This window comes from Pseudoliparis swirei, chromosome 16 (genome assembly GCF_029220125.1).
Source record: "Pseudoliparis swirei isolate HS2019 ecotype Mariana Trench chromosome 16, NWPU_hadal_v1, whole genome shotgun sequence".
NCBI classification, from domain to species: domain Eukaryota; kingdom Metazoa; phylum Chordata; class Actinopteri; order Perciformes; family Liparidae; genus Pseudoliparis; species Pseudoliparis swirei.
In genome coordinates, this window is record NC_079403.1 from 19,361,920 (window position 1) to 19,388,813 (window position 26,894).

Genomic DNA, 26,894 nt, shown 5'->3' on the forward strand with positions numbered 1-26,894 from the left:
TTGTTCAAGTCTTGAGATTCTATAAAACTTATTTTGAGCCGATTCTGTTGGCGTTTTGTGGTAGAAATCCTTCTCAGTATAAAAGTGGAAAATGGCCAAATCAAGCAAAAAATGCCAAAAAACGCCCAAAACGGCCAACTTTGGTGAATTATTGTAGCGCCCCCTACGGTTCAAATTGCACGAAATTTGCTGTGAATGTTTCAGGCTCCATTCTGCACATATCCTGAAAGTCTCTTTTTTTTCCCAATAGTGTTGAAGTTATGAGCATTACAAAACAGGACACGCCCCTAAAATGTTCGTTGGGCCATAGATGCTTACCACAATGATATATTTGAAAAAGGATGATAGATCTTAGATGATATAGCTTCCATAATCATTATCTCCAATAGGTTTGGTATGAATTGGACCCCGCATGTCGGAGCAAACGCCTCTGGTGTGTTTTTCACAAAATTCAAAATGGCCGAAAGTGTAAGGAGGCGGAGCTTAGGGTCCTGAGAGGCTTTTTTGTAGAGCAGGTCCAAGTGGACTTGGAAAAAGAATAACTAGTCATTTGAACATAGTGGGTGAGGGGCGTCGCCGGTCGAACTTCCAGGTGGCGCTAGAGAGCAATTTTTTAAAGCCGAATTTCGAGGTCGGTGTCATCCGTCTATTTTCACCAATCCTGACAAGACAAGCTTGCCAAATTTGGTGAGTTTTGGGATATGATACGTACCCCCAATATGCCCCCAATGTTCACAAATAAAAATCAGAAGAATAAGAATCCTAACAATTTCAATAGGGTCCTCTCGGACAGACTTCGTCTGTCGCTCGGACCCTAATAATACCCCTAACAATTTCAATAGTGTCCTCTCGGACAGACTTCGTCTGTCGCTCGGACCCTAAAAATCACGTTCATGCGCAAATGTGTCTAATTTCAGAATAGATTTAGAACACAATGGTGCGTAGTTACAAAATACTTTCACTTCTGATTCATGGTAGAGTACCTCAAGGTGTCACCCAGAGATAATCAAGACATTCTGACATTTGATTTCTAAATGAAAGCACTTCATAAAGAAAATAATATTAATATATTTCCAATATTTGATATTTCTTTAAAGCAGATCCTTACATTTCTTGAAAGAAATTACACTGCAGTCTTGTTATTGGTGACCTCTGCTAGCCCCATGATTATTTTCATGAGATATTACTGTGCGGATTTTGAATAAATTCAATTTAAATTTAGCAAAAAATAAATATTATTAATATTATGCCAATATTTGAATTGTATTTAAAGCAGATTCTTACAATTCTTGAAAGAAATTACACTGTATTATAGTTAGTGGTGACCTCTGCTAGACCCTTCATTATTTTTCATGAGATATTATTGTGGGTATTGTGAGAAAATTCAATTTAAAGTTAGCGAAAAATAAATAATGTTTATATATTTCCAACCTTTTAATTTTATTTAACCCTCCTGTTGCCTTAGGGTCAATTTGACCGGATTCAATATTTAACCCTCCTGCCGCCTTAGGGTCAATTTGACCCGATTCAATGTTTAACCCTCCTGTTACCTTTATATTTACTAACATATTTTACCCTTGGGGTCGATTTGACGCCAGCAATTAAAACCTCCAGAAAATTATTAGAATTAATATTGTTTTCCAAGTTTAAGTGTGAGGCACTTTATGTTTGTTTGTTGACAACCGAAAGAACACCGACATTAAACATTGAATGGGGTCAAATTAACCCTAAGGCGGCAGGAGGGTTAAATATTGAATCAGGTCAAATTGACCCTAAGGCAACACAAGGGTTAAAGCAGATCATCAAAAATGGCACTGCATTCTAGTTACTTTCGCATTCTGCGGAAGGTTATGTCTTGATCGCTGTGTATTTATTTATTTGTGTGTTTGTGTGTTATTCACATAACTCAAAAAGCATTAAACCGAATCGCATGAAATTTGGTGGGATCATTGGTTATTATCCGTGGACCATTTGATTAGATTTTGGGATCGATCGGGTCAATGGTCAAGGTCATGAAAAGGTCAAAATCTTCTTTTTACCATAGCGCGGTCAAATGTTCATACATAATTCTTTTGTGATGTTTACCACAATATCCGGTATAAAGTTACATCAATTTACAGTTCCCCACACTCTCATGCCAAGTACCATGCGGCGAAGGTATGCGCTCTACCGAGTGCCTGTTCAGTTATGTCTAACTTTAGATTAGAAAGGAAATAACCCATAGTTACACACTAGTCCATAACATTTAGCTCCATACCTTCCTTTTATTAGTTGGTTTCATCCTGTCTGCCTGTTTCACTCACTATCATGTCATTCCAGATCCTGCTTCCCATCTCGTCAGTCCAACTCCCTTCACCTGTTCTCTCACCTGCCTCTGATCACTCCCTAGTCAATCTCTTCTTCTTCTTCTGTGGTGTTTTACGGCAGCTTGCATCCTTTTAGTTGCACTACTGCCATCTTCCGGTTCCTATCTACTACACTTTCCCCATCAGTCCTGTTGCTCGCAAAAATTGCATGAAACACCCTCTTCCCAGACCACTAGACCCCCACTCCAATATACTTCCTAGCTCTCTTCCCTTCATCCCTAGTCTCTCCATTTCTTCCAACATGACCTTCCTTTCTGACCTGTATTTATTGCATGTGGTGACAACATGTTGTACAGTTTCTGGTGCCTGGCAGCGCTCACAAAGTCCAGTTGGGTGTTTCCCCATCACAAATAACGTGCTGCATAAATAGCTGTGCCCAATCCTCAATCTTGCCATTGTGACTTCTTCCCTCCTCTTTCCTCCCCTGACTTTTACCCCCCTCACTTTACTCTGGATTGTGTACAAGTGTCTCCCTCTCGTCTCCTGGTCCCATTGTCTATGCCATACCCTGTTGATATTTTCCTTGATGATGCCCTTTCCCTCTGCTTTAGATAACTTAACATCTACTTGTACTCTGTTTTCCTTTAGTGCTTGTTTGGCTAGTTTGTCCACTTTCTCATTCCCTCTGATACCTACATGGGCCGGCACCCATAAAAATACTACTTCAATGCCTTGCTCCACTGCTCTTGAGTGCATTGTCAATATTTTAAACAGGAGATCGTGTCGCGTTTTTGACAGACCCGACTTCAGACTGGCGAGTGCCGACATGGAGTCACTGCACACAAGGACTTTGCCTGGTCTTTGTTTCTCAATCCACTCTAATGCCAAGACAATTGCGTACAATTCAACTGAATACACAGCCAGAAAATCCGAAGTGCGTTTGTATATTTCATAATTTTTGCTCGGGACTGAAACAGCAGACCCTGTACTGCCTGCAACTGGATCTTTAGATCCATCAGTGAAAACCTGCACATGCTCTACGTATTTTCCAACTGTGTACTCATAGAACTCACTCACTAGATCAGGATTCTTTTGTTTTACCTTAATCTTCAGCAACTCCATGTCTACCTCTGGTTCCTTCAGCAACCACACAGGAGTTATTGGCCAAATGACAGTAGGGATAAGCTCTATCTCAGAGACTCCTAGGCTTCTTGCTGCTGCTTCTCCTATCCAGCCAAAACTCGTCTTTGGCACTTTGTGCCTTTCCCAACATGCCTGCAGTACTTTTTTAGTTGGATGACTACCCTCATGACCTCTCAAATTTACCCAATAATTAACCAGCAGTTGCTTTCTGCGAAGACCCAGTGGCATTTCTCCGGTCTCTACTTGAATGGCGCACACCGGTGATGTTCTTACTGCCCCTATACAGATTCTCAAGGCCCTGGCCTGGATAACATCTAGCTGCTTAAGTGAGGTTTCTGAAGCTGACCCATATGCTACACTACCATAATCTAATCTGGATTTAATTAGAGCTTTGTACATGTGCAATAGAGATGCAACCTCTGCTCCCCAGTCCAACCCTACCAGACATCTCAATACATTAATTACTTTTTTACACTTATCGCTAACGTTTTTAATGTGGTCCTTCCATGTTAATCTGCTGTCAAAGTGTACTCCTAAGAAACGAAACGTCTCTACTATTTCTAAATTGCTCCCATACAGCTTCAGCTGACAGTTTCCCCTGGTTCTCCGTCTTGTAAAGAGCATTACTTTCGTTTTTTCTGCTGAAAATCTGAATCCCCATTTCTTCCCCCACCTTTCAACTTGTTTTATCCCTTCTTGCAATTTTTTAACAATATGTTCCAAGTTTCTACCTTTTTTCCATAGAGCCCCATCATCTGCAAATAGTGACCTTCCCACATCTGGTGAGACCTTTCCAAAGATGTCATTTATTGCAATGGAAAATAAAATAGGACTTACCACACTCCCTTGTGGTGTCCCATTTTCTACCTCAAATGTTCTTGACCTTTCAGTCCCTACTTTTACCTGGATAGTTCTTTTATCTAGAAATTCCCTAACCCAATTAAACAGTTTCCCCCTAATTCCTATGGAATGCATTTTAATCAATAGCCCTTCCCTCCATAGCATATCATACGCCTTTTCTACATCAAAACACTGCTGCCACAGTTTCTTTGTTAACCTGTGCCTTTTTTACCTCATCTTCTAAACATAGGATTGAATCCAAGGTTCCCCTACCTTTCCTAAATCCACTCTGGCACCCTACTAGTATCCGATGTTTCTCTACATAGTACATTAATCTCTCATTTACCATCCGTTCCATAAGCTTGCATATATTCGACGTTAGCGCAATTGGCCTATAATTTGATGGGTTACTGGCATCTTTCCCTGGCTTCCTTATAGGGACAATCACAGCCTCCTTCCACCTTGCTGGTATGCTACCTTCCTCCCACACTTTATTTTACAATGTTAACAATTTATTCAGCCCATCTCCACTTAATTGTTTTACCATAATGTAACATATGTCATCATTTCCTGGGGCAGTCATTCCAGCTTTAGCAACTGCTCTTGTTAGCTCCCCTATTGTAAATGGTACACTTAATTCATCTTCAGTATCCTCCTTCTTCCTCAAGACCTCCCTATGTGTACATCTTGTTTCCTCTCTAGTTCGCTTCCCTTCCTCAGACAGATTGTTATTGCTGTGTATCTTTACAAATGTACTAGCCAACATTACAGCTTTCTCTTTATTAGTCACCGCTACCTCTTCTCCAGCTTTTAGTACAGGATAACTCCACTCTCTTCTGTCCCCTCCCATCTTTCTAATCATTCCCCATATTTCTCCTACTGGTGTTGTATTTCCAACTGTCTCACAAAACTTCCTCCAGTATGTCCTCTTTGCCTGCCTTATTGTCTTTCTCACTAATGCCTGAGCTTTCTTGAACTGTATCATATTCTGATAGTTATGGGTTCTTTTCATTAACTTGAATGCCCTGTTTCTATTTCTAACCGCCTCTTTACAAGTATTGGTCCACCATGGTACTGCTTTTCTACTTGCTTTTCCTTTACTTTTTGGGATGGACTCTAGAGCAGCTGCTCTAATGCCTTCTACTATCATATCATTTAGGCTTTCTATAGGCATATCACCATTAATCTTACTCAGATGCCCATCACTCTTTTCTTTAAATCTCTTCCAGTTGGCTTTCCCAAAGACCCATTTTTCGCCCCTGGCTTCTTCCACTACTGACATACGAATATTTATTTTACAAAATATCGGGTAGTGATCACTGCCTATAGTTCCCTCATGATATGCTTTCCAATCACACACTGCCACAATGTTACTCGACACTAGTGTTAGGTCCAGCACAGACTCCTTTCCTGTGCTGACATTAATCCTGGTTTTACTCCCATCATTTATGCAGACTAAATTCCTAACATCTAATAGTTCTTCTATAGTTTGTCCATTGCCATCCGTACTTCCACTCCCCCATAATGTGTTATGTGCGTTGAAGTCCCCACACCATACTATACTTGTCCGATCTTGTCCTTCTATTTCTTCTAATTCTCTCAATTCTAATTTTACACATGGATTATAATAATTCACTACCACAAATTCCTTCCTATCACTCCAAACTTCAACTACCACATACTCCCTTTCTTGCCCTATACCCAGTATCCTATGGGGAAGCCCTTCTTTTATAAAAGTAACACAGCCCCCTCCTTGTCCTTCTTTCCTATCTCTTCGAATTGATACATACCCATTTATTACAAAGTCCAATCTTGGCTTTAGCCACGATTCTTGTATGCACATGACATCTGGTTTCTCCCTTCTGCTATCTATACATTTCTTAAGCTCCTGCCCATTGGAAATTAAACTTCTTGCATTCCATTGAAGTATTAACATGATTATCACCCAATACATGCAAACTGGCTTGCCTGTACACTAAGACGGTCTCTCACTTCCTCCCATTTTAAACCTATCATATCAAGATGATGTACTGCTGCTTTAACAATTATTTGAATCCTTTCAGTTTTTGACTTAACCTCAGCAGTTGCATTTATCACCCCTGCTATGAAAGTCACCATCTTCTCCTTCTCTGCCTGTACCCTGACTTTATCATTTCTTTCTGCTTCCACTGCCATTTGGACTTTATTGATACCCTCCTCTGGCTTCTTCTCCTGCCTCACCAACTTAACTGCTTCTGCATAAGTTACATTTCCTTTCCTTCTTGTTTGTTGGACTTCCACCTCTCGCTTCATCCCCAGTACGCAACACCACAGTTGCAGCACTTTGGCTGAACTCCTTCTCCACACTTTCCATATTCATGTTCTCCTCCACACCTGGCACACCTTGTCTTTCCTCTGCACACTTTTGCCACATGCCCAAATTCCTGACATTTGAAACACCTCACTGGTTTTGGTGTAAACTCCCTTACTCTGTATTTCACAAATCCACAATACAGTTCCGCAGGAATGTCTTTTCCATCAAACTCTACCAAAATTGTTTCAGTTTCCTTTTTCTCTACTCCTCTTGTCATTCTTTTAGCACTCTTAACTGCTCCGCAACGTACTATTAAGCTCGCCACCAGATCCTTCATATTCATACTCAAGGGTACTCCAGATATCACTCCCCTAGCGTCATTTGGCCTCTGTTCTCCCACTTTCACCACTTTAAGCACTTTTATCTGTCCAACCATGGCAAGTGTTTTTGCCTTATCAACTTGTTCCTTACTGTTGCACCCAATTAAGAGATTGCCATCTCCCAAGACCCTTGCATACTTCACTTCTCCCAATTGTGCTCTAATTACTTTGGTCAGCTTTAATGGGTCAATTCTCTTAACTCCTCCTTCTCCTTCAAATCGTATCACTACATTCAGTAGTTCTGCCTTTGGTTCTCCAACTTCCTCTTCTTCACTCTCAGTTTCACCCAAATTCTCTTTTCCCCTCTTTTTCTTCTTCCTTGTCTTTTCCCACTCGTTCTCCCTCCTACCTCTTGCCTCTCTACCACTTAGCTCCATGCTATCACTATCTCCCTCTACTCCAGCCATCCTGACTGAAGAGTAAAAGTCAAACTTCTGGGTCGACTGTGACCACCTGTTAACTCTCTTCCTGTCTGACCAACTAAGCCGCACCAGAAAATGTCCAAATCCAGCAAAACTCGCGCAAAATCAGCTCCCTCCGCTAGTGATCACACTCAGCTATCCTGCCGTTAGAGAGTCGTCCGTCTAGTCAATCCCTCATTCCCTTCACCTGGTCCTCATGCCCGTCTCACCTGTTGCCCATTCCCTCATTAGTCCCTGTCTACTTAGGTCCCCTCACTTGCATTTGTCCTCTGCAACAATATTCCAACACAGAAACAATTCAGTTATAATTAACAAAATGTACTCATGAAGTAAGTAGTCATATGGCAAGAACTTTACCAGCATTCACAAAAAATAATAACATAGTTAGCAACAAAAAGTCTACAGAAGAGTTTTTTCTAATTCTTGGGAGTTTTTCCTAAGTGCATGCAGTGTCCATCCATCCGTTCTCATCCGCTTATTCCGGGGTCGGGTCGCGGGGGCAGCAGACCCAGCAGGTCGACCCAGACTCCCCTCTCGCCCGCAACACTTTCCAGCTCATTCTGGGGGATCCCGAGGCGTTCCCAGGCCAGCCGGGAGATGTAATCTCTCCAGCGTGTCCTGGGTCTTCCCCGGGGTCTCCTCCCAGTAGGACGTGCCTGGAAAACCTCTAACGGGAGGCGTCCAGGAGGCATCCGAATCAGATGCCCGAACCACCTCAGCTGACTCCTTTCGATGCAAAGGAGTAGCGGCTCGACTCCAAGCTCCCTCCTGATGTCCGAGCTCCTTACCCTATCTCTAAGGCTGAGCCCGGCCACCCTACGGAGGAAACTCATTTTGGCCGCTTGTATTCGCGACCTCGTTCTTTCGGTCACTACCCAAAGTTCGTGACCATCGGTGAGGATTCGAACGTAGGATTGCATGCAGTGTATTTAAGTGAATAATTAAGTGCGTGGAAGGAAATTGTCGTGGGGATGTAAGTCAGTGGGGGACCCGGGCTTTTCAGGAGCCCAACTGCCGACGGGAAGAAACTGTTTGTGTGGCGTAAGGTCTTGGTCCTGATGGACCTCAGCCTCTTGCCAGAGGGGAGGGACTTGAACAGTGTGTGACACGGGTGAGAGGAGTCAGCTACAATCTTCCTTGCTCGCTTAAGGGTCCTGGAAGCAGACAAGTCCTGGAGGGATGGCAGATTGCAGCCAATCACTCTCTCAGCAGAGCGGATGATCCGCTGCAGTCTGGCCCTGTCCTTAGCAGTGGCTGCAGCGTACCAGACGGTGATGGAGGAGCAGAGGATGGACTCGATGATGGCAGTGTAGAAGTGCACCATCATGGTCTTTGGCAGGTTGAATTCAGCTACCTCAGGAAGAACGTCCTCTGCCGTGCCTTTTTAGTGATGGAGCTGATGTTCAGCTCCCACTTGAGGTCCTGTTATTTAGCTGACTTGAACTTGAATTTCCTGAAAGTCTGTAGAGTAATATCTCATGAATATAATCCTGGGCCTAGCAGAGGTCACCAATAACAAGACTGCAGTGTAATTTCTTTCAAGAAAGTTAAGGATTTGCTTTAAATAAAATTCAAATATTGGCATAATATTAATAATATTTATTTTTCGCTAACTTTAAATTGAATTCATTCAAAATCCGCAGAGTAATATCTCATGAAAATAATCATGGGGCTAGCAGAGGTCACCAATAACAAGACTGCAGTGTAATTTCTTTCAAGAAATGTAAGGATCTGCTTTAAATAAAATTCAAATATTGGCATAATATTAATAATATTTATTTTCCGCTAACTTTAACTTAAATTCCCTGTCAATTTGTACAGTAATATCTCATGAAAATAATAATTGTTCTAGCAGAGGTCACAGTTAACAAGAATGCATTGTCATTTTTGTCAAGACTTGTAATGATCTGCTTTTAAGAAATATCAAATATTGGAAATATATTACAATTATTTTCTTTATGAAGTGCTTTCATTTAGAAATCAAACGTCAGAATGTCTTGATTATCTCTGGATGACACCTTGAGGTACTCTACCATGAATCAGAAGTGAAAATATTTTATAACTACGCACCATTTTGTTCTAAATCTATTCTGAAATTAGACACACATTTGCGCATGAATGTGATTTTCTTTATCTTTTATTTTGAAATTCTAAATCAGAATATCCCAATATTGGAAAAATTACTTTCTTTCATTTAATGTATTCATCATTCATACCATTCATGATTTTTCATCTCTTCATTTAGTTTAATCTATCACTATAGTATATCTGTATTTAAAGGCGTGTTTCGTCATATCACGTTCACCGGAAGTTCGCTCTTATTTTGAAAACAGTTTTCACACACTCGCACCGTAATGCCTGGTATATACGTGTACTGAAAAATATTGGGCGGGCTGGCTTGACTGTGTTTTCCGAAGTGGCGGCTGGCTTGACCGCAGTTAATACACGTACGTACACGCACAATTTCAATTCAGTTTATTTTGTATCGCCAATTATTACAAATTACAGTGCTTTACAATATGTACACATACGACATCCCTGACCCAGGACCGCACATCGGATCACATCGGATCAGGAAAAACTACATTTTTACAAATACATGAATAAATCCGAACGTCGTCTAAAAAGGAAGTAACTGTTTCTGAGACTTCCTGTTTATACTTTGAAGGCGGCTGAAAATCCTCCGACTTGATTGCAGTTTTTTGTCAACGCCCCCTGATGATGCCGCCTGCTCTGCGCTGATTTTCAGGCGAGGCACAGTTCACCTCGAACGAACCTACGGATTGTAGCCTTCCGTTTATACATCAGTTGAAGTAGCTAGTGGCTAGCTATTAAGCACCCGTTCGCCTGTTCAGGTACACTAACGTTAGATCTTCAGTGGGTAAGAATCAATTGTTGACATCGCAGCTTACGTTGAATAACGTAAACATTACTTCTGAGATCTCTGACACATTGCAGCAATAGCGATGGAGTTAGCCGCAAAGCTAGTTTAGTTAGTTACTGACCATCAATTATTTGGTTTCAGTTGTACGGAAAAATATAAATACAACCCAGTAATGCAAAAGTGCGTTTTCTTGGATCAACACCAGATGGTTCATTAATAGCTTTGATATCCAAGTCATGTTGTATTTGATTGTTCCGTGAATGTCAGTGCAGAGTTAGCTTGTAACGTTATAGCTAACATGAGCTAGTCTTTGGAAAGGAGTTTGGCATGACCTCTTAACGTTACCGGTTAGGGGGAAACTGCTGGATTCGAGCTGCTTAACAGAACGTACATCGGAGATCTCCCAAATACGATAGGGCCGTATTTTCTTCTGGACTCGCTCCAGTGAATGGCTGATGCTTCACAAACCCTGTATCGGACCTGATTCAGGAAAGACAGCAGTGGTGGTCTTATAATGCATGGAGTTGGGTGTATGACAGAGATATGACTGTGGGACTGGTCCACATTATTGTTAATATTTTTTTTATTTATTTGTCTACATTGACTGCAGTTGGAAAATACTGTTTAAATATGTTACTAAGTGCTTATTTTATATAATTATAGCAAGAGAACTATCACCTACAAGTTCCAAGACTTGTATAAAATATTTCTGCGTGTGTATTTAGTTTTGGGTGGAGTGGTAAATAGTGTGTTGCTGTAAAAAAAAAGTATCCTCGGCTCATAAAATATAGGTTATATTAATACAATGATTTTGATATTAAAGTCTTGCCATCTAGAATCAAATGTTGTCCTGATGATAATTGCATTTTGTGAGTGATTATCCTTCACCCTGACACAGACACAATGGCGAGTCCAGGAAAAGACAACGACAGGATGAAAAGTTATAAGAACAAAGCGTTGAATCCTCAGGAGATGCGTCGAAGGAGAGAGGAGGAAGGAATCCAGCTACGCAAACAGAAAAGAGAGGAGCAGGTAAACTCTCTCATCTTGATAAAGTGGAAAGTGGCAGCACACACAGCTCCAAATCATGACTATGCCACTGTCCTGTTGAGACTCCGCCCACTGTTGAGACTCCGCCCACTCCTCCTCCCCACCGCCATCTGCCTGACGGATCGTGGAGGTCTCCATCGTGGAATATGCCTACTATGAACTATTCATACACTCTGTCACATTCATTGAATGTATTTAAACTCTAAATATGTCCTTCTGTACACATTACATCTATTGCATCTGTCCATCCTGGAGAGGGATCCTCCTCTGTTGCTCTCCTGAAGGTTTCTTCCCTTTTTTTCCCCCTGAAGGGTTATTTGGGAGTTTTTCCTGGTCCGATGTGAGGTTTTGGGGTAGGGATGTCTATGTGTACAGATTGTAAAGCACTCTGAGACAAATTTGTAATTTGTGAAATTGGGCTATACAAATAAACTGAATTGAATTGAATAAATAGTGTGTTAGGTGCACGATAGTGGCAGAGATCAAAGGAAAAAAACATTTTTTGCATTTTGTACTATGTGCTGGTGTGTTAATTGATCTGTTCATCAAGCCAAGTTGCAAAATATATAAATAGCTGGTTAATTGTGTAACCTTGACTTTGTGCCCACAGCTGTTCAAAAGGAGAAATGTCGGTGCACCTGAGTCAATGCCGGAAGGTCCAATCCAGGATCCAGACATCAACTCCACGGTACCTTTTGTAAGTGTTTAGTACTGTTGAGTTATGTTGTGTTGTGACCTGGTATTTATAGCTTAAGTCACAATATCAAACTTATCAGTCAAGGTTCTTTTCTTTTGTACTTGGCTACAATCTGAACATGATTATGTTCTTGAATATTTATATATTTTTTATATTTGTGCAGGATGAGGTCATAACTCCCGATATGATTCGGATGATCTTCTCCGGAGACCCAGACCAGCAGCTAATTGCGACACAGAAATTTAGGAAATTACTCTCCAAAGGTGTGTGTTGCATCTTCTGAATTTAGATATATTTACACAAGTTATTTGATCTGAAGTTTAAGTAATCATCGTAGTGTTTTAAGTATATGTTGTACCACTCTGTCACTGATTACTATAATAAAGAATACATTTAGTAAAGTTCTAGATTCTCACTCCGAACAAAGGACCTCTGCAAAAACACCAACATTAACCACTAAATGGAAAACTGATGTAAGGTAATAAACCTTTATATATTTGAGGAGTACACAAAGATTGGGTGACTAAGTAAAGCCCCTTGAGGCAAATTTTGAATGTTGGATCTTATGAATCTAATTATTTGTGTCAATATTATATTGCAATTAAACGCTAAATCCACCCAAAAGTAAACTTTCAACTGTGCACAAAGGTAAACTGATTACTAATCTATTTTTGATGATGAGCAATACTGATGATAAGCAATACTGCCTTCTTTCAAACCAGCCATCCTTTGAATCAGGTTCCAGTAAATGAGAGATGAGATCTATTCTGTTTCTTTGTGCAGAGCCCAACCCGCCCATAGATGAGGTCATTTCCATTCCTGGTGTTGTGATTCGTTTTGTGGAGTTCCTAAAGAGGAGTGAAAACTGCACACTGCAGGTGAGAGCTTCACAACACAGCACAAGGCCTGTTCCTTGATGGCTTGAAAATCAACCAGTGTTCTATGTAGGTCAGGATTCTCCTTCCCTACACCATGTGGAAAGTATCCGAACAGGAGGCAGCCATACTGAAAAAATATTAAACGGGAACGTTCACAAGTGATCTCTCAGAAGGCAGTTTGTTTGGTGCATTTCAACCTAGGCCAAGAAAAGCATTAGAATGACAATAAAAATCATCTATATCTTCTGAAGTTTGTTCTTCAATAGTTGTATCCGTGTTCTTATAATGATGAATTCCATTGTCCGCGTAAATCAAAGTCGTGTGCCAGTCAGTAGTAAGGAACGGACATCCGAGTGTGACACAGAATTGTTGGTGATTATATCGTTGAGAATTTAGTTTGAAATGTCTGATTATAAAGTTAATCAGTTTGGTCAGATTCTGGAGCCCTTCATTGGAACCGTATGTCCAATCCAATTTACCCAGAGGATGAATACACACCTAATTAGCATATCAGCACTGAAAGTCTGAGTAAGCTAATGTATTTGTAATTATTATGGTAACACTTTATAGTAACTGCACGCTAAGAAGCATTAGTTAATGTATGAATAAAAACCTAATTTATCATTTATAAAGCACATTTTATAAATGATAGATTCGCCATTTGTAAATGCAGTATTATATAATGCTTCATAGCGCAGTTATTATAAAGTTATACCAATCCATAGGACCAGAGAGAGACTTCTCTAGGCCACTGCTGCCTCTAACATGACCCAATATTACAATTCAATTCAGTTTATTTTGAAGAGCACAATGTTACAAATTTGCCTCAAAGGGCTTTACAATCTATACACATACGACATCCCTGTCCCACGACCTCACATCGGATCAGGACAAATTTCCAAGAAATAGAAGAAAAAAAATTCACGGGGGGGAAAAGGGAAGAAACCTTCAGGAGAGCAACAGAGTCTCACCGGATGGGTAGAAGCAATAGATGTCATGTCATGTGTACAGCAGGAAGCATCACAGAGTTACATAAACACATCCAATGAGACAACCAAAAATAAACGGTAACACTTTATAATAACTGGGTTAAATAATGCTTAATTTAAAAATAGTGAATCCATCATTTCTAAAGTGTGGAACAATGCTTTATGAATTAGATGTTTACTCATACTTAACTAATGCTTCATAGCGTGAAGTTATTATAAAGGGCCTGAAAGTGCGGCACCAATTGTCCCTTCTGCATCTCAAATGTCCTGAAAAAAATGACTAGTTCCATATTGCTTGATCTATTTGCTTTCTTTCCAACAGTTCGAGGCAGCTTGGGCACTAACCAACATCGTGTCAGGTACCTTCTTGCACACCAAGGTGGTGATTGAAACAGGAGCTGTTCCCACTTTCATTGAGTTGCTGAACTCTGAGTACGAGGACGTCCAGGAACAGGTTAGTGCCTACAACACAACAATTTAAACATGGCTGTGAATGTCGTTGTTAGGGATGTAACGTGTAACCAGTATGCATTACCACTAAATGCAGTGTGAAAGATTCTAATAATCGTAACTGTCAGTGGCGGATGGTGGATTTTTTTTTGGGTGGGGCCATCCAATCAATTTCAGCAAACATTCCAGTGATATAATGCAAACAAGGTATCAAATACACATTACTACTTTGCAGTGAAATATTTAACATTTATTTTAACACTTTACATAATATATATATGTGTTTGTGTGTGGACATGTATACATACATATATAAATAGTATATATATATAATATATATGTATGTATGTATATATTAGGGCTGTGAAACGATAACAAAATTTAATCAGGTTAATCACAGGTTTCTGTGGATTAATCATGATTAATCACATATATACATTTACAGGGCCCTCAAGACAGGCAAGAGCTCCGAGAGGAGGGGGGGGGGTGCTAGTGACTTTTTTTCGTCCCGGCATCCGAGCTCTGCGGCGCGCGAGACGGAGATCGGAGTCGTGTTAACGCGACACGTAGAGACCGAATGACATGCTGCTGGTTCGAGACGACCAACAACAGACGGATTGGAAGCTCATTCTGCGCATGCGTTAAATGCGTTTAAAAAACTAACTAATTAATCCTGTAATTTAATTAACTCTGTAATTTAATTAACTGAGTTAACGCGTTATTTTTCACAGTGCTAGTATATATATATACACTACCGTTCAAAAGTTTGGGGTCATCCAGACAATTTCGTGTCTTCCATGAAAACTCACTTTTATTTATCAAATGAATTGAAAATTGAATAGAAAATATAGTCAAGACATTGACAAGGTTAGAAATAATGATTAATATTTGAAGTATTAATTTTGTTCTTCAAACTTCAAGCTCAAAGGAAGGCCAGTTGTATAGCTTATATCACCAGCATAACTGTTTTCAGCTGTGCTAACATAATTGCACAAGGGTTTTCTAATCAGATATTAGTCTTCTAAGGCGATTAGCAAACACAATGTACCATTAGAACACTGGAGTGATAGTTGATGGAAATGGGCCTTTATACACCTATGGAGATATTTCATTAGAAACCAGACGTTTCCACCTAGAATAGTCATTTACCACATTAACAATGTATAGTGTGTATTTTTGATTAATGTTATCTTTATTGAAAAAACAGTGCTTTTCTTTGAAAAATAAAGACATTTCTAAGTGACCCCAAACTTTTGAACGGTAGTGTATATATACTATATATATATATATAGTATATATACGTTGTGTCGGGAGAGAAGAAGCCCACACTCCCCCAGGATGGGGTGGGTCTTATAGGCTCATGGCAGTGGTCAGCTGCCTACAATTTGCTTATTGGTCTCACGCTCCAACCAACCAGGAACCACGGACACAGCAACACAACACACACAAGTCCCTTCAGAGGGCCTGGGGTTGTCACACTGCATGTATTGAACAGTTTACCAATAATAAGCAGGTGGTACCCAAAAGTAAGTTCAAGTAAAAAAGATAAAAAGAAAAGAAATGTTCTCGCATAAAAAACAATAACGACCTGGGTATTTCTTGAAGTCTTGGTAAGACAGTTCTCCCTCCGGTATGAAGAAAGATATGTATAGTCATCTGTATAATAATGATAATAAAAGCAGTTATGTATTGGCAATACTAATAGCAATGCAACTTATTATAATAATAGCAGTAGGTGTTGGGCAAGATCAGGCTCCAGATATAACCACGATCCATCTAAACCTGAGAGGCAAGAAAGCACGAAGACTCCAGGGAAAGAGCAAAGTTAGTAATGTGCATTAATGGGGCATGAATTCATACAGAAAGAGATGGAGTGAGTGGGTGTCATGGAGATGTGGGAGAGTGACCAGTCAGTTTATGGGAGATTTATAGATCCAGGGTTGGAGGGGGTGGGGCGGGAAGTGGCCAGTAGGTTGTAAACAGTCTCCGTTTTGTTTTCAGAGAAATTAAGAAGTTACTTTTCTCAGCTGTGGAGAAGTGAAAGCTATTATCCAAAGGTTTGAGAAGTATATTTATTGTGGAGAAGCGGACCTTGGGGAACTATCAGAGACGTTTCAATCGCGGCTCATCGCAACGGAGACGATGCGTCCGGCGAGGGCCGGCAGAGGTCAGAGGTCAACGAGGGGATCCTCACGCACCGAGCGGCTTCCCTGTCCCCCGAGTTGAATCTCTGGGTCAACTCAGCCGACACTTCCATGTCTGCCCCTATAGACTGATGTTGACGGTAAACACATTCAATCGGGAGCGTGCGAGGGTTTTGATAAAGTTAGCGGAAGGATTTATGTGACAACATCCGGTTTTGCAAAGTTAGCGGAAAGAACCATGTGAAACAACATCCGTTTTTCAAAATAAGATGTCGACAAATCATACACTAACATATACAAGTAAACAATGAACTGATTTTGTATCTTTAGAGATCGTTTCTGAGATTTAGCTTAAATTATGCTAACATTAAAACATTTTTACTGTACCAAGGAAGAGTTTATAAAAATAAGTCAGACTTTTGTATGTTAGAAAAAGTCCTGTATATAGATTTCCCCAAGAGTTCCAGGAAATGAATAATGCAGACGTGTTCCATACATATATGAAATCCCCTATAATAGCAATCAAACAATTTTAATGTATCAATTAGGGCATTTTTCTAAGTAAAAGTCCTAAATGTTGAAAGAAATCGGTAATTTCTTTGATGTTTGAGGTGCTTTATATATGTATTTCCTCATATTCCTAGGCAATAATGCTACACAATAAATAGAATGCTTCAATCAACATCGTGATCGGTTTTATCGGATCGGCAGATACTGATTTCAGTGATCGGTGATCTGCACCAAAAAACCTGATCGTGCATCTCTAATTGTCAATCTATTAGCCTATCTATTTTAGCAAAATGATTTCCTCAAGCATTGCCTCCATTATTTATGGGGAAAAAAAACATAGATGTCTGCTAATTACGGTGACATGGTAACACAGACCGTGCGCGCGCAGCGCGCCAAACATTTTTTTGGGGAGCACCGAAGACCCATTTTGACCCAGGAAAAACCCTGCTTACATTCACTGTGATTGGCCCAGCACTGAAGCAAGTTGATTGTGTAATGTGTTTCAGGCGGTGTGGGCATTGGGGAACATTGCAGGAGATAATGCTGAGTGCAGAGACTATGTACTCAACTGTGGCATCCTGCCATTTCTACAACAGTAAGTGTTCTTCCTTTGTCTGTCTAAAATGTAAAACTGTCTGATATGTAAAACATGATGCAATAGCAACTGGATCCTGTGTTATGTCCAGGCTACTCGCTAAATCCAACCGTCTCACAACAACACGAAATGCTGTATGGGCTCTGTCCAACTTGTGCCGAGGGAAAAACCCACCACCGGATTTTGCCAAGGTAAGAATAAGCGTCATAACTAAATTGAAACATTAGAGCCCATTCGCCTTATTTCTGCTTGCAGCGTTAATTGTTGTTCAGCCAGCAATGGTATCAAAATGGCCTATACTGTTTGACATCCGTGTCTCCTCTGTGTGTCAGGTCTCTCTTTGCCTCAGTGTGCTGTCCAGGCTTCTGTTCAGCAGTGATCCAGATGTGCTGGCTGACTCTTGTTGGTCTCTGTCCTACCTGTCTGATGGCCCCAATGAAAAGATACAGACAGTGATTGATTCTGGAGTCTGCCGCAGATTGGTGGAACTACTCATGTAAGAAACTATCATGTCCACAGTATCGAGGAATTGTCTTTTTTTTTACTAGAGGAAGAACGGGCTAAGCTATATTGTCAAAATATCAGGGTGATATATATGTGACAGTGACCAGGTGTCATGTTACAATATAATTATGGAAAATGTAGAGTTAAGTCCATTACTTTTTATTGGAACACGTGTGCATCATATTTAGATTGAAAAAAAAACTTTGTCAAATGAGTCACCTTATTTAAGTTGTTGGTGCTGGTTGGGTCCATTTCTATTGTGAGTTATCTCTTTCTGTAGTGTGAAGCAGAGTGTTGGTGCTGTGGGAAACTGTTTAATGTGCCCTTCACACCGATATAGAATGGTGAGTGATCTAACTACACCCAAAAAATATTTCAATAGAAATTCTGGTACATTTCAACTAGTTCCAAAAATCATGTCTGTCGCTGTACGGGAGAGCAGATGGAGAGAGAGGAGATGTAGATGAACTGTGGGGCTGCGGTAAAAAAGTATTTTTTTGCTTAGAAAGGTTACTAACTTAGTGAAATGACCCGGAAATATCTAAGTAGCAGAGGAGAAGAGCTAGTCCAGGTCTCTAAATGCTAAGGAAAGGTGCCTCAATGCTTCCTTTCCTATATCCTTTAGCATAGGATACAATGGACCATCCTTTACAGGGCTCCAGACTGCGACCAAATGGTCGCATTTTGCGCCTAAAATTGGACACAGTGCAAGTAAATTTTTCATCAACTCGCGCATGCGCGACCAGTAAATTAGCAGATTTTTTGTTTGTTGTTATTAAATATTTTTGTTGCTGACAAACTTGTTCTACACTTCAGCCCACTATAGTTAGCGGTAATGCCTGAATGACTGGTTTGCTAACCGACATTAACTCCAGAAGAAGAAGAAAGGAGACGAAAACCGAAGAAGGCTGGCCTGTGTGTGAGATCGGGGGGGGGGGGGGGGGGGGGCCTCAGAGTGAGAGGTCCAGGAGGGGATCCTCACCACCGAGCGGCGTCCCCGTCCCCCGAGTTGAATCTCTGGGTCAACTCAGCCGACTCTCACATGTCTGAGCCCCGATAGACTGATGTTCACGGTAAACACATTCCATCGGGAGCGCGCGAGGGTTTTGATAAAGTTAGCGGAAGGATTTAAGTGACAACATCCGGTTTTGCAAAGTTAGCGGGAAAAACCACGTGAAACAACATTCGTTTTTCAAAATAAGATGTCGACAAATCATACACGACCATATAAAAGTAAACAATTAACTGATTTTGTATCTTTAGAGATCGTTTCTGAGATTTAGCTTAAATTATGCTAACATTAAAACATTTGTACTGTACCAAGGAAGAGTTTATAAAAATAAGTCAGACTTTTGTATGTTAACCCTTGTGTTGCCTTAGGGTCATTTTGACCCGACTCAATATTACACCCTCCCCCCGCCTTAGGATTAATTTGACCCCATTCAATGTTTAATGTCGGTGTTCTTTCGGTAGTCAACAAACAAACATAAAGTGCCTCACACTTAAACTTGGAAAACAAGATTAATTCTAATAATTTTCTGGAGGTTTTAATTGCTGGCGTCAAATTGAACCCAAAGGGTAAAATATGTTAGTAAATATAAAGGTAACAGGAGGGTGAAACATTGAATCGGGTCAAAATGACCCAAAGGCGGGGGGAGGGTGTAATATTGATTCGGGTCAAAATGACCCTAAGGCAACACAAGGGTTAAGAAAAGTCCTGTATATAGATTTCCCCAAGAGTTCCAGGAAATGAATAATGCAGATGTGTTCCATACATATCTGAAATCCCCTACAATAGCAATCAAACAATTTTTATGTATCAATTAGGACATTTTTCAAAGTAAAAGTCCTAAATGTTTAAAGAAATCGGTAATTTCATTAATGTTTGAGTTGCTTTATATATGTATTTCCTCATAGTCCTCATAGCAATAATGCTACACAATAAATAGAATGCTTCAATCAACACCGTGATCGGTATTATCGGATCGGCAGATACTGATTTCAGTGATCGGTGATCGGCACCAAAAACCTGATCGGTGCATCTCTAGAAAACAACAAATGTTTTGATTGGCCACATCGAAGTGCAACATGCACATGCTCAAGGTATGTTTTCTCTTAAAATATGTTTAAACTCAATACAGTAACTTCTGAAGAGTTCTCTGTTGTGAATGTTTTGCAGTTCACGAAGGCAAACAGGCATAAGATTGTATATTGTCAAATTATTGATCAGTAATACAGTAAAAATGATGGGAAAACTTTGCAAGTCGATTTATAGTGTGCGCTCCTAAATTTTCTGCTTGCGCCCCTAAAATTTTAAGTTAGGGGCCACTGTGCTCCTAGTTAAAAAAGTTAGTCTGGAGCCCTGCTTTACAAAAGAATTTAGATAAAGCCGACTCGCATTTCCTTGCGGCAACACTTAAAGCAACGCTTTGTTGTTAAATGAGATTGCAGTGACAGACATTTCCTCTCATATTATTTGTATTTGTTTATTTAGATAGAACATGTAACAAATACAAAAGAAAAACTAAACAAGAAAAAGAAATGAGAAGAAGCGTTAAAAGGGCGCACTGTGGTGCCATCAGGATGCGGTTGCAGTAGTCCTATCAATAGGTGATGAAGGCGTGGATGTTTTAGCAGATAGATAGTTACAGTACTTTCTACTGAAAAAGGACATTGGAGATGGGTCAGTAGTTGTTGTGAATGTCAGAGTCCAGGCCAAGTTTTGAGGATGGGTGTGACTGAGGTGAGTTTGAGACTGGCAGGGAGGGAGTCCGTAGACAGGGAGGAGTTGATGACAGAGAGGAGGAGCGGGTAGAGGGCCGGAGAGTAGGAAGAAATAACTTTTTTTAAATAACTCAATATTTATCAGATAAACCTTTGTTTGAAATGAGATCATCCTTCTTTGGTCCCATGGTACATTTGCTTTCTTACAGCATAAGAGCAACAACAAGAGGAATACGTTTAAAATATACTGACATGGGAAATTACATTAATTTAAATGATGATGTGACGATGACCTCTACAATCTTCTACAATAATGTTGCATACTTAGGTTTTTCTTTAGACTACCCAAACAAAAGTGCTTGATTAGTATGGTCTGTCCTTTACATCATTTGTGCTGCCATCTTGTAATGATTGTAAATTGATGGTGTAGTGATATTTGTCAATTGATTGATTGGTACTGTTCTTCTTGTTAGTTGAAAGCCCCTCAACCTGAATTATTTAAAGCACAGTAGTGAGCAGATTATTGCAGAGTATAGGTGTTTATTCATGCATAAAACTGTATTTTAATATTTTCAGTTCATCAATGTCAACATCTAAGAAATTTTATATCAGGACAAAATGCTCACCACCCTTTTCTACAATTTCAACACTGTACGCTATGTGAATGTTTCTTTGTGTTTGGCATAGGCACGGTGATTATAAAGTTGTTTCTCCTGCTGTCCGTGCGGTGGGAAACATTGTAACAGGAGATGACATCCAGACTCAGGTAAAGGCTCAATTACTACAATTAGTGTAGACACTGGTTCCCTCACTTTATTTGTTCAATGATTAATTTGTAAGAAATCAAATACAGTAATAAATGTGGCCATATTATGTATGTTTGTCATATCAGGTTATCCTGAACTGCTCAGCACTGCCATGTTTACTCCACCTGCTCAGCAGTCCCAAAGAGTCCATCAAGAAAGAGGCGTGCTGGACCTTGTCGAACATCACAGCAGGAAACAGAGCTCAAATTCAGGTAAAGGCTGCTTGACCTGTGTGACCAGTGTGACGTCTGTGTGATAACTGCTGTTCTGTGTCAGTGGAGCTGATATTGCTTGTCTTGTCAGAATGTCATTGACGCCAACATCTTCCCAGTACTGATTGAGATCCTTCAGAAGGCTGAGTTCCGCACAAGGAGAGAGGCCGCGTGGACAATTACTAATGCCACCTCTGGGGGCACTACTGCACAGATACGGTACGTTAACCACACTTTCATAATCTGGGTCTGCCCCCGGTGGACTGGTCTCTGCTGGAGGCCCCGCAGGAGTCTGAGCTGAAGGAGTTTCTGGTGAATGAACTAATCTGATTTTGGTGGCCCTAATGTCAAGCATTAAGAGTAACTATGTAGAAATAGAAAATCTTCTTTCTGACGCTCTTGTGTTTACTTCTGTAGATCATATAAACGTGTTAATATTGAACTGAGACTGAACAAGAAAAAAAACAGTTAAAAGTTTCTCACAGTTCTTTTAAAACTCAGCAATTAATGTTAAACAATCAATTATTTACAAATAAATTGAATATGAATGGTTTATTTGATTAAAATGTATCTTTGTGTGAACAGGTATTTGGTGTCTCTGAATGCCGTCAAACCCATGTGTGACCTGCTGACAGTTATGGACACAAAGATTGTGCAGGTGTCTCTGAATGGTCTAGAGAACATACTCAAACTGGGAGAACAGGAGGCCAAACAGAATGGAACCGGCATCAACCCATACTGTGCTCTCATTGAGGAGGCATACGGTACAGCTCAGCCACACATCACACAACTAACATGCTAACATCCTACACAATATATCACTGACCTCTAGAACCTCTGAGACCTCATTTCACATAATTTACTTATTTTGTTGATAGTTCTGTACCACAAATTAATATGTGAGCACTCTTCACAATTAAATTCAGGTTTTAATATCTTCTAACTTGCCTGAATGCATTGCTGTCTTGCTATATACAGTTATCTTGTCTCTGGTAACTAAATGAATAGTGTACTGATAACTAAATATATAGTTATCAAGTAACTGATAGAAACGTTTTTACTTTTGACACCTAACGCACATAAATCAGTTAAAGGTATTGATTGACAACAAATTTAAACAACTTGAATGTCTGCTGTATTTAATGTTATTAACAGGGGTGCACATAACTTTTTCAGTGAGTTACTCAGGTGAGTACCGGGAGATGGTGTTTGGTACTCACTCCATATGTAGCGTCAGCTTTTGTGACGTCCACCTACGGGGGGGGGGGCAAGTGACTTTTTTTCGGAGCCCTGCGGCGCGCGAGACAGAGCCGAGAAGTTTTTAACGCGACACGTAGAGACAGAATGACATGTTGCTGTAGAGACGATCAATATCAGATCGGTCAAGTACGCAAAGGCGTTAAGTTACACAAGTGGCATTACGCATTGTTGATTATTTTCGCCCATGCGAACCTGCGTACCAGTTATGTGCACCCCTGGTTATTAAGTTCTTTCATAATTAGGACAAATTGAATCGGTGTTCAAATTCTTTTTTTAAAGGATATGGCTGACTATTTCACAATGTTTGAAGTCTTAAAAATTATTTCCACTCTCATGTTATTTTATTTATTAGCGATGTCATAGTTTTTTATTTCAAATGCATGATTCTCTCTATCTTTAAACAGTTATTTTACCGGTTGCCTGCCTAGCACCACTTTTCCAGACACCAAGGCCACCGACTAAGTCAAAGGACAACATAACTGTACGAAAGCAGCCTGTAGGTTGCAGAAGATTCAGAGACTTCAGCAACAAAAGTGCTTTTAAAAAATCAAGTCAAATTGACACCCCCATACAGTGCATTAACATGATTTTTTTTTTATGTGCATATATAATACTGTAAAAAGTAGAAGAATTATCTGGGAATATTGTAAAATCAAAAAAGTTGTGTATTTGTCACATGCCATAAGTTTTCCTTTAACATACATGAAAAGACAACACATTATAATAAAAAAATAGCAAAGTTAATTTGAGCTACAGGCTGTCTGCATCTATATCTACATCATCTATATGATGATTTCCATAGAATGTAATGCTTGAGAAGTTTGTTTTTAAAGCTGTGTGCTTTAGACACAGTTGTGGCATTACTCACTCTACAGTTCAATCAATCGTGTTGTAACTTTGCCGCTGAGTTGTGTAAAGTGTAATATAGAAATAAAATGAGCTGTGCACTTCTGTAGGCCTGGACAAGATCGAGTTCCTGCAGAGCCACGAGAACCTGGAGATCTACCAAAAGGCCTTTGACCTGATTGAACACTACTTTGGTGTGGATGAGGAGGATGCCAGCCTGGCTCCACAGGTGGACAAAGCTCAAGGACAGTTTGTCTTCCAGCAACAGGATGGACCCATGGAAAGTTTCCAGCTCTAACCCCATGGCCCTTTTCTTCTCCCCTGGTCTCGAAACCTTTGCTCGAAACAGCAGCCTACTGACCTGCAAACCCCCCAGACCTTCACTTCTACAATGCAACAACACCGTAGCTTGAGACTTGTGATTATGGAGATAAAAAGAGTAGATTTGGTTGTTGCTGTTTGAGACTGGGAGTCTGTATGGAGGGCGTTGCTGGCATTATCCCATGCCATGGCAAGCAAACGTTAGTGCTACAGTATGATGTTCCTTTTCAATTCCTGATATGTTATTTTTATTGTTACGTTAATGGTATTTGTGTTTACACATTTGTTTTAGAAACTGCTCTCTCAAATTTAGCATCCAAATCTTTTTTTAAATGTGTGAACTACCCCTTCTCAGAAAAAAGGAAACAACAGAAACAAAGGAAGGAAAGCCTCAAATGAACAGATAAGTCAGGTTATATTTTTGTATCTTTAATTCTGGTTGAAGTCCAGTTTTAAATAAAATCAGTGGTCAGATACAGTGTCAAGTGGCTGACCTGGCTGTTCGGAATGGAAATATAGTGCTGAATGTCCTGGTGTTGCCGCATGCTAGTCGAAAGCATTTGCAAAAGCTCAAGGTTATTTTATCCTCACCTGTGGATTTAGAAAAACTCTAGAAAGAGCATCGGGTCTTTAATTTATTTGTCTTCTGAGAGCTGTTGGAAGAGATGCTCTTGGTCTTCTCCACCCTTAGTGACTGAAGGCAAGGGGCTTCCTGGAACTCTGTAACCGGCCAAATGGCCCCGAGTTAGATCGATTTTTGAAACAATGTTGGCTGTTCACTATGTTTTATGCTGCTTATTTTAAAGTTATGTTCTATATTTCAGAAAGCAGTATCAGGGAAATACATGTGCTGTCTATGTTCCATGATGCAGTCTGTGCAACTGGCAACAATCTTACAAATTAAATTAAATTTCTCTGATTTGTAGTTTGACACTGTCTAGTAACGTATCTTAAATAATTTGTTCGGCCTGCAATCATTTTCCTTATTTGAAGTGATGAGTAGAATTGGTATATTGTATACACAAAAGATATTGTAAAGAAAGTATTTAAGTTGCTATGGGAGGGTCTGAAATGCAATTGTTTTCTGGCTTATATGCAGTTGTGATATTTCCATTCCATTCCTGCTTCTCCTTATTGTTCCCTTCTCAGGGTTGACCCTTCACAGTTTTGTTTTTGTTTTGAGGTTTGTTTCCTGTGCACATTGGAATACAGCAACATTAATTGTTGGAGAGTCACACTTGAAATCAACCTAGAATGTTGTGAAATGTTTCATGAATAATAGCAGTATAGCAGAAAATGTCCTCATGTACATTCAATCATATCTGGTTTTTATGATATTTTGTGATGGAAATTCATGTTCATCCCCTTCTTCTTCCAGGTCTCTAGAGACAGTGGCCTGTCGGCCTGTATACTCTCCTGTGTGTACTCTCCATGTTCCGCTTTCTTCCTCTTCTGCTAGATGAGCCATGATTTGATTTGGATGAATACCACTTTTAGTACAGCAACAATAATTGCATTAAGCAAACCTTAAATGCAATCTAATCTAAATTGACATGAAACTTACCAAACAGGAATAAAACTGGTCACGTCGATGATGGCAAAAGCAATCTAAAGGGGTGGTCTGTTGTAATCGATTCCAATCATCCTTACCTCAGTCTTTTTCTATCGGGATAGATTATATCTGCTCTCCAAAGTGGTGACAATGCTGTTTAGGCCACTTGCCAACCGCACATTAAATCCCCTAAGGTCTCCAATGTCCGAACAATTCATATATAAACGAAAGGCACACTTTGTTGCATAAAACACCATGTGTAAGAGCCAAATGTGTATATAAATGTGTTTAATCTATGTGCACTGGGTGGCGCTTTTATGGGGTCCTGTGCTCGACCATTAAATCAATTAGATCATTATTGACATCCGCCGAAAAGGGAAATAGTTTTGACTGCCTTCGCTGGAAGAGTGAGCTGCTTCCATCGCTATGTTGAACCAAGGACCAAGATTATATATACCACGGCAGAAATGAATAAATCCGTATTCATATAACATTGAACGTGTCGGTAGATCATGTCTGCAATCGAGGTGAACGTGTAGAGGTTGAAAGAACCGCATTAGCCAGATCAAGACGGAGAAAACGTCACCTCGATAGCCCAAGTAGTAGCCTGGGCCACTTAGTTCATGCATTACTCAGCATGTAACGGACAAAAAGCTGTGAGGTTGCACTTAAATACAAAACGATAAACAAGCTTGATATTCACAAATTATACCCCAAACCCAGTGTCCCATCTCTCCCAAAGTTCTTTAATTCAACATAGAAAGTCTGACGATAAATAAATTCCCATGGCCAAAAATAAATATCAAGAGGTGGCTGCATTACGAGAGGCTGCTGTTCAGTAATCTGTCAAACTCATGCTGACCACTGTCCATTTCGATGGTGGATCTGTAGTTATTCAGTGAAGTTTCCCAATTTCTAATCCGCAAAGTTTTGATTCTGCTACTTTGCTGAAGCCTACAATTGCCTGGAAATCCTAATGTTGAGCCCACTAAATTCAATTTCGTTTATTTTGTATAGCCCAAAATCCCAAAAATGCCTGAGAGGGATTAACAATCTGTACACATACGACATCCCTGTCCCAGACCTCA

General features: G+C 40.1%; 1 protein-coding gene across 3 annotated transcripts; it reads left to right on the forward strand.

Moving 5' to 3' along the window:
- Window positions 1–9,784: 9,784 nt before the first annotated feature.
- On the forward strand, window positions 9,785–26,304 carry kpna5 (karyopherin alpha 5 (importin alpha 6)). 3 transcript variants are annotated; one of them, XM_056433791.1, is made up of 14 exons: window positions 9,785–9,831; window positions 11,167–11,300; window positions 11,929–12,015; window positions 12,179–12,278; window positions 12,799–12,893; window positions 14,205–14,336; window positions 17,493–17,581; window positions 17,673–17,772; window positions 17,914–18,077; window positions 21,497–21,575; window positions 21,702–21,827; window positions 21,919–22,046; window positions 22,413–22,591; window positions 24,044–26,304. In XM_056433791.1, the coding sequence occupies exons 2-14, from the start codon at window positions 11,172–11,174 to the stop codon at window positions 24,229–24,231; spliced, it is 1,596 nt and encodes a 531-aa protein (XP_056289766.1). In that variant the 5' UTR covers window positions 9,785–9,831; window positions 11,167–11,171; the 3' UTR covers window positions 24,232–26,304. The 3 variants fall into 3 exon arrangements, with proteins under 3 accessions (XP_056289766.1, XP_056289764.1, XP_056289765.1); XM_056433789.1 differs by lacking the exon at window positions 9,785–9,831 and adding an exon at window positions 9,910–10,265; XM_056433790.1 differs by lacking the exon at window positions 9,785–9,831 and adding an exon at window positions 9,910–10,239.
- Window positions 26,305–26,894: the final 590 nt, after the last annotated feature.

Excerpts from the sequence above, each read along its gene's own strand:
- kpna5 (XM_056433791.1), top strand. The coding sequence starts at position 11,172 with ATGGCGAGTCCAGGAAAAGACAACGACAGGATGAAAAGTTATAAGAAC. Across the intron at positions 14,337-17,492 it reads ACGAGGACGTCCAGGAACAG|GCGGTGTGGGCATTGGGGAA; the intron begins GTTAGTGCCTAC and ends AATGTGTTTCAG. Across the intron at positions 22,592-24,043 it reads TCTCATTGAGGAGGCATACG|GCCTGGACAAGATCGAGTTC; the intron begins GTACAGCTCAGC and ends GCACTTCTGTAG.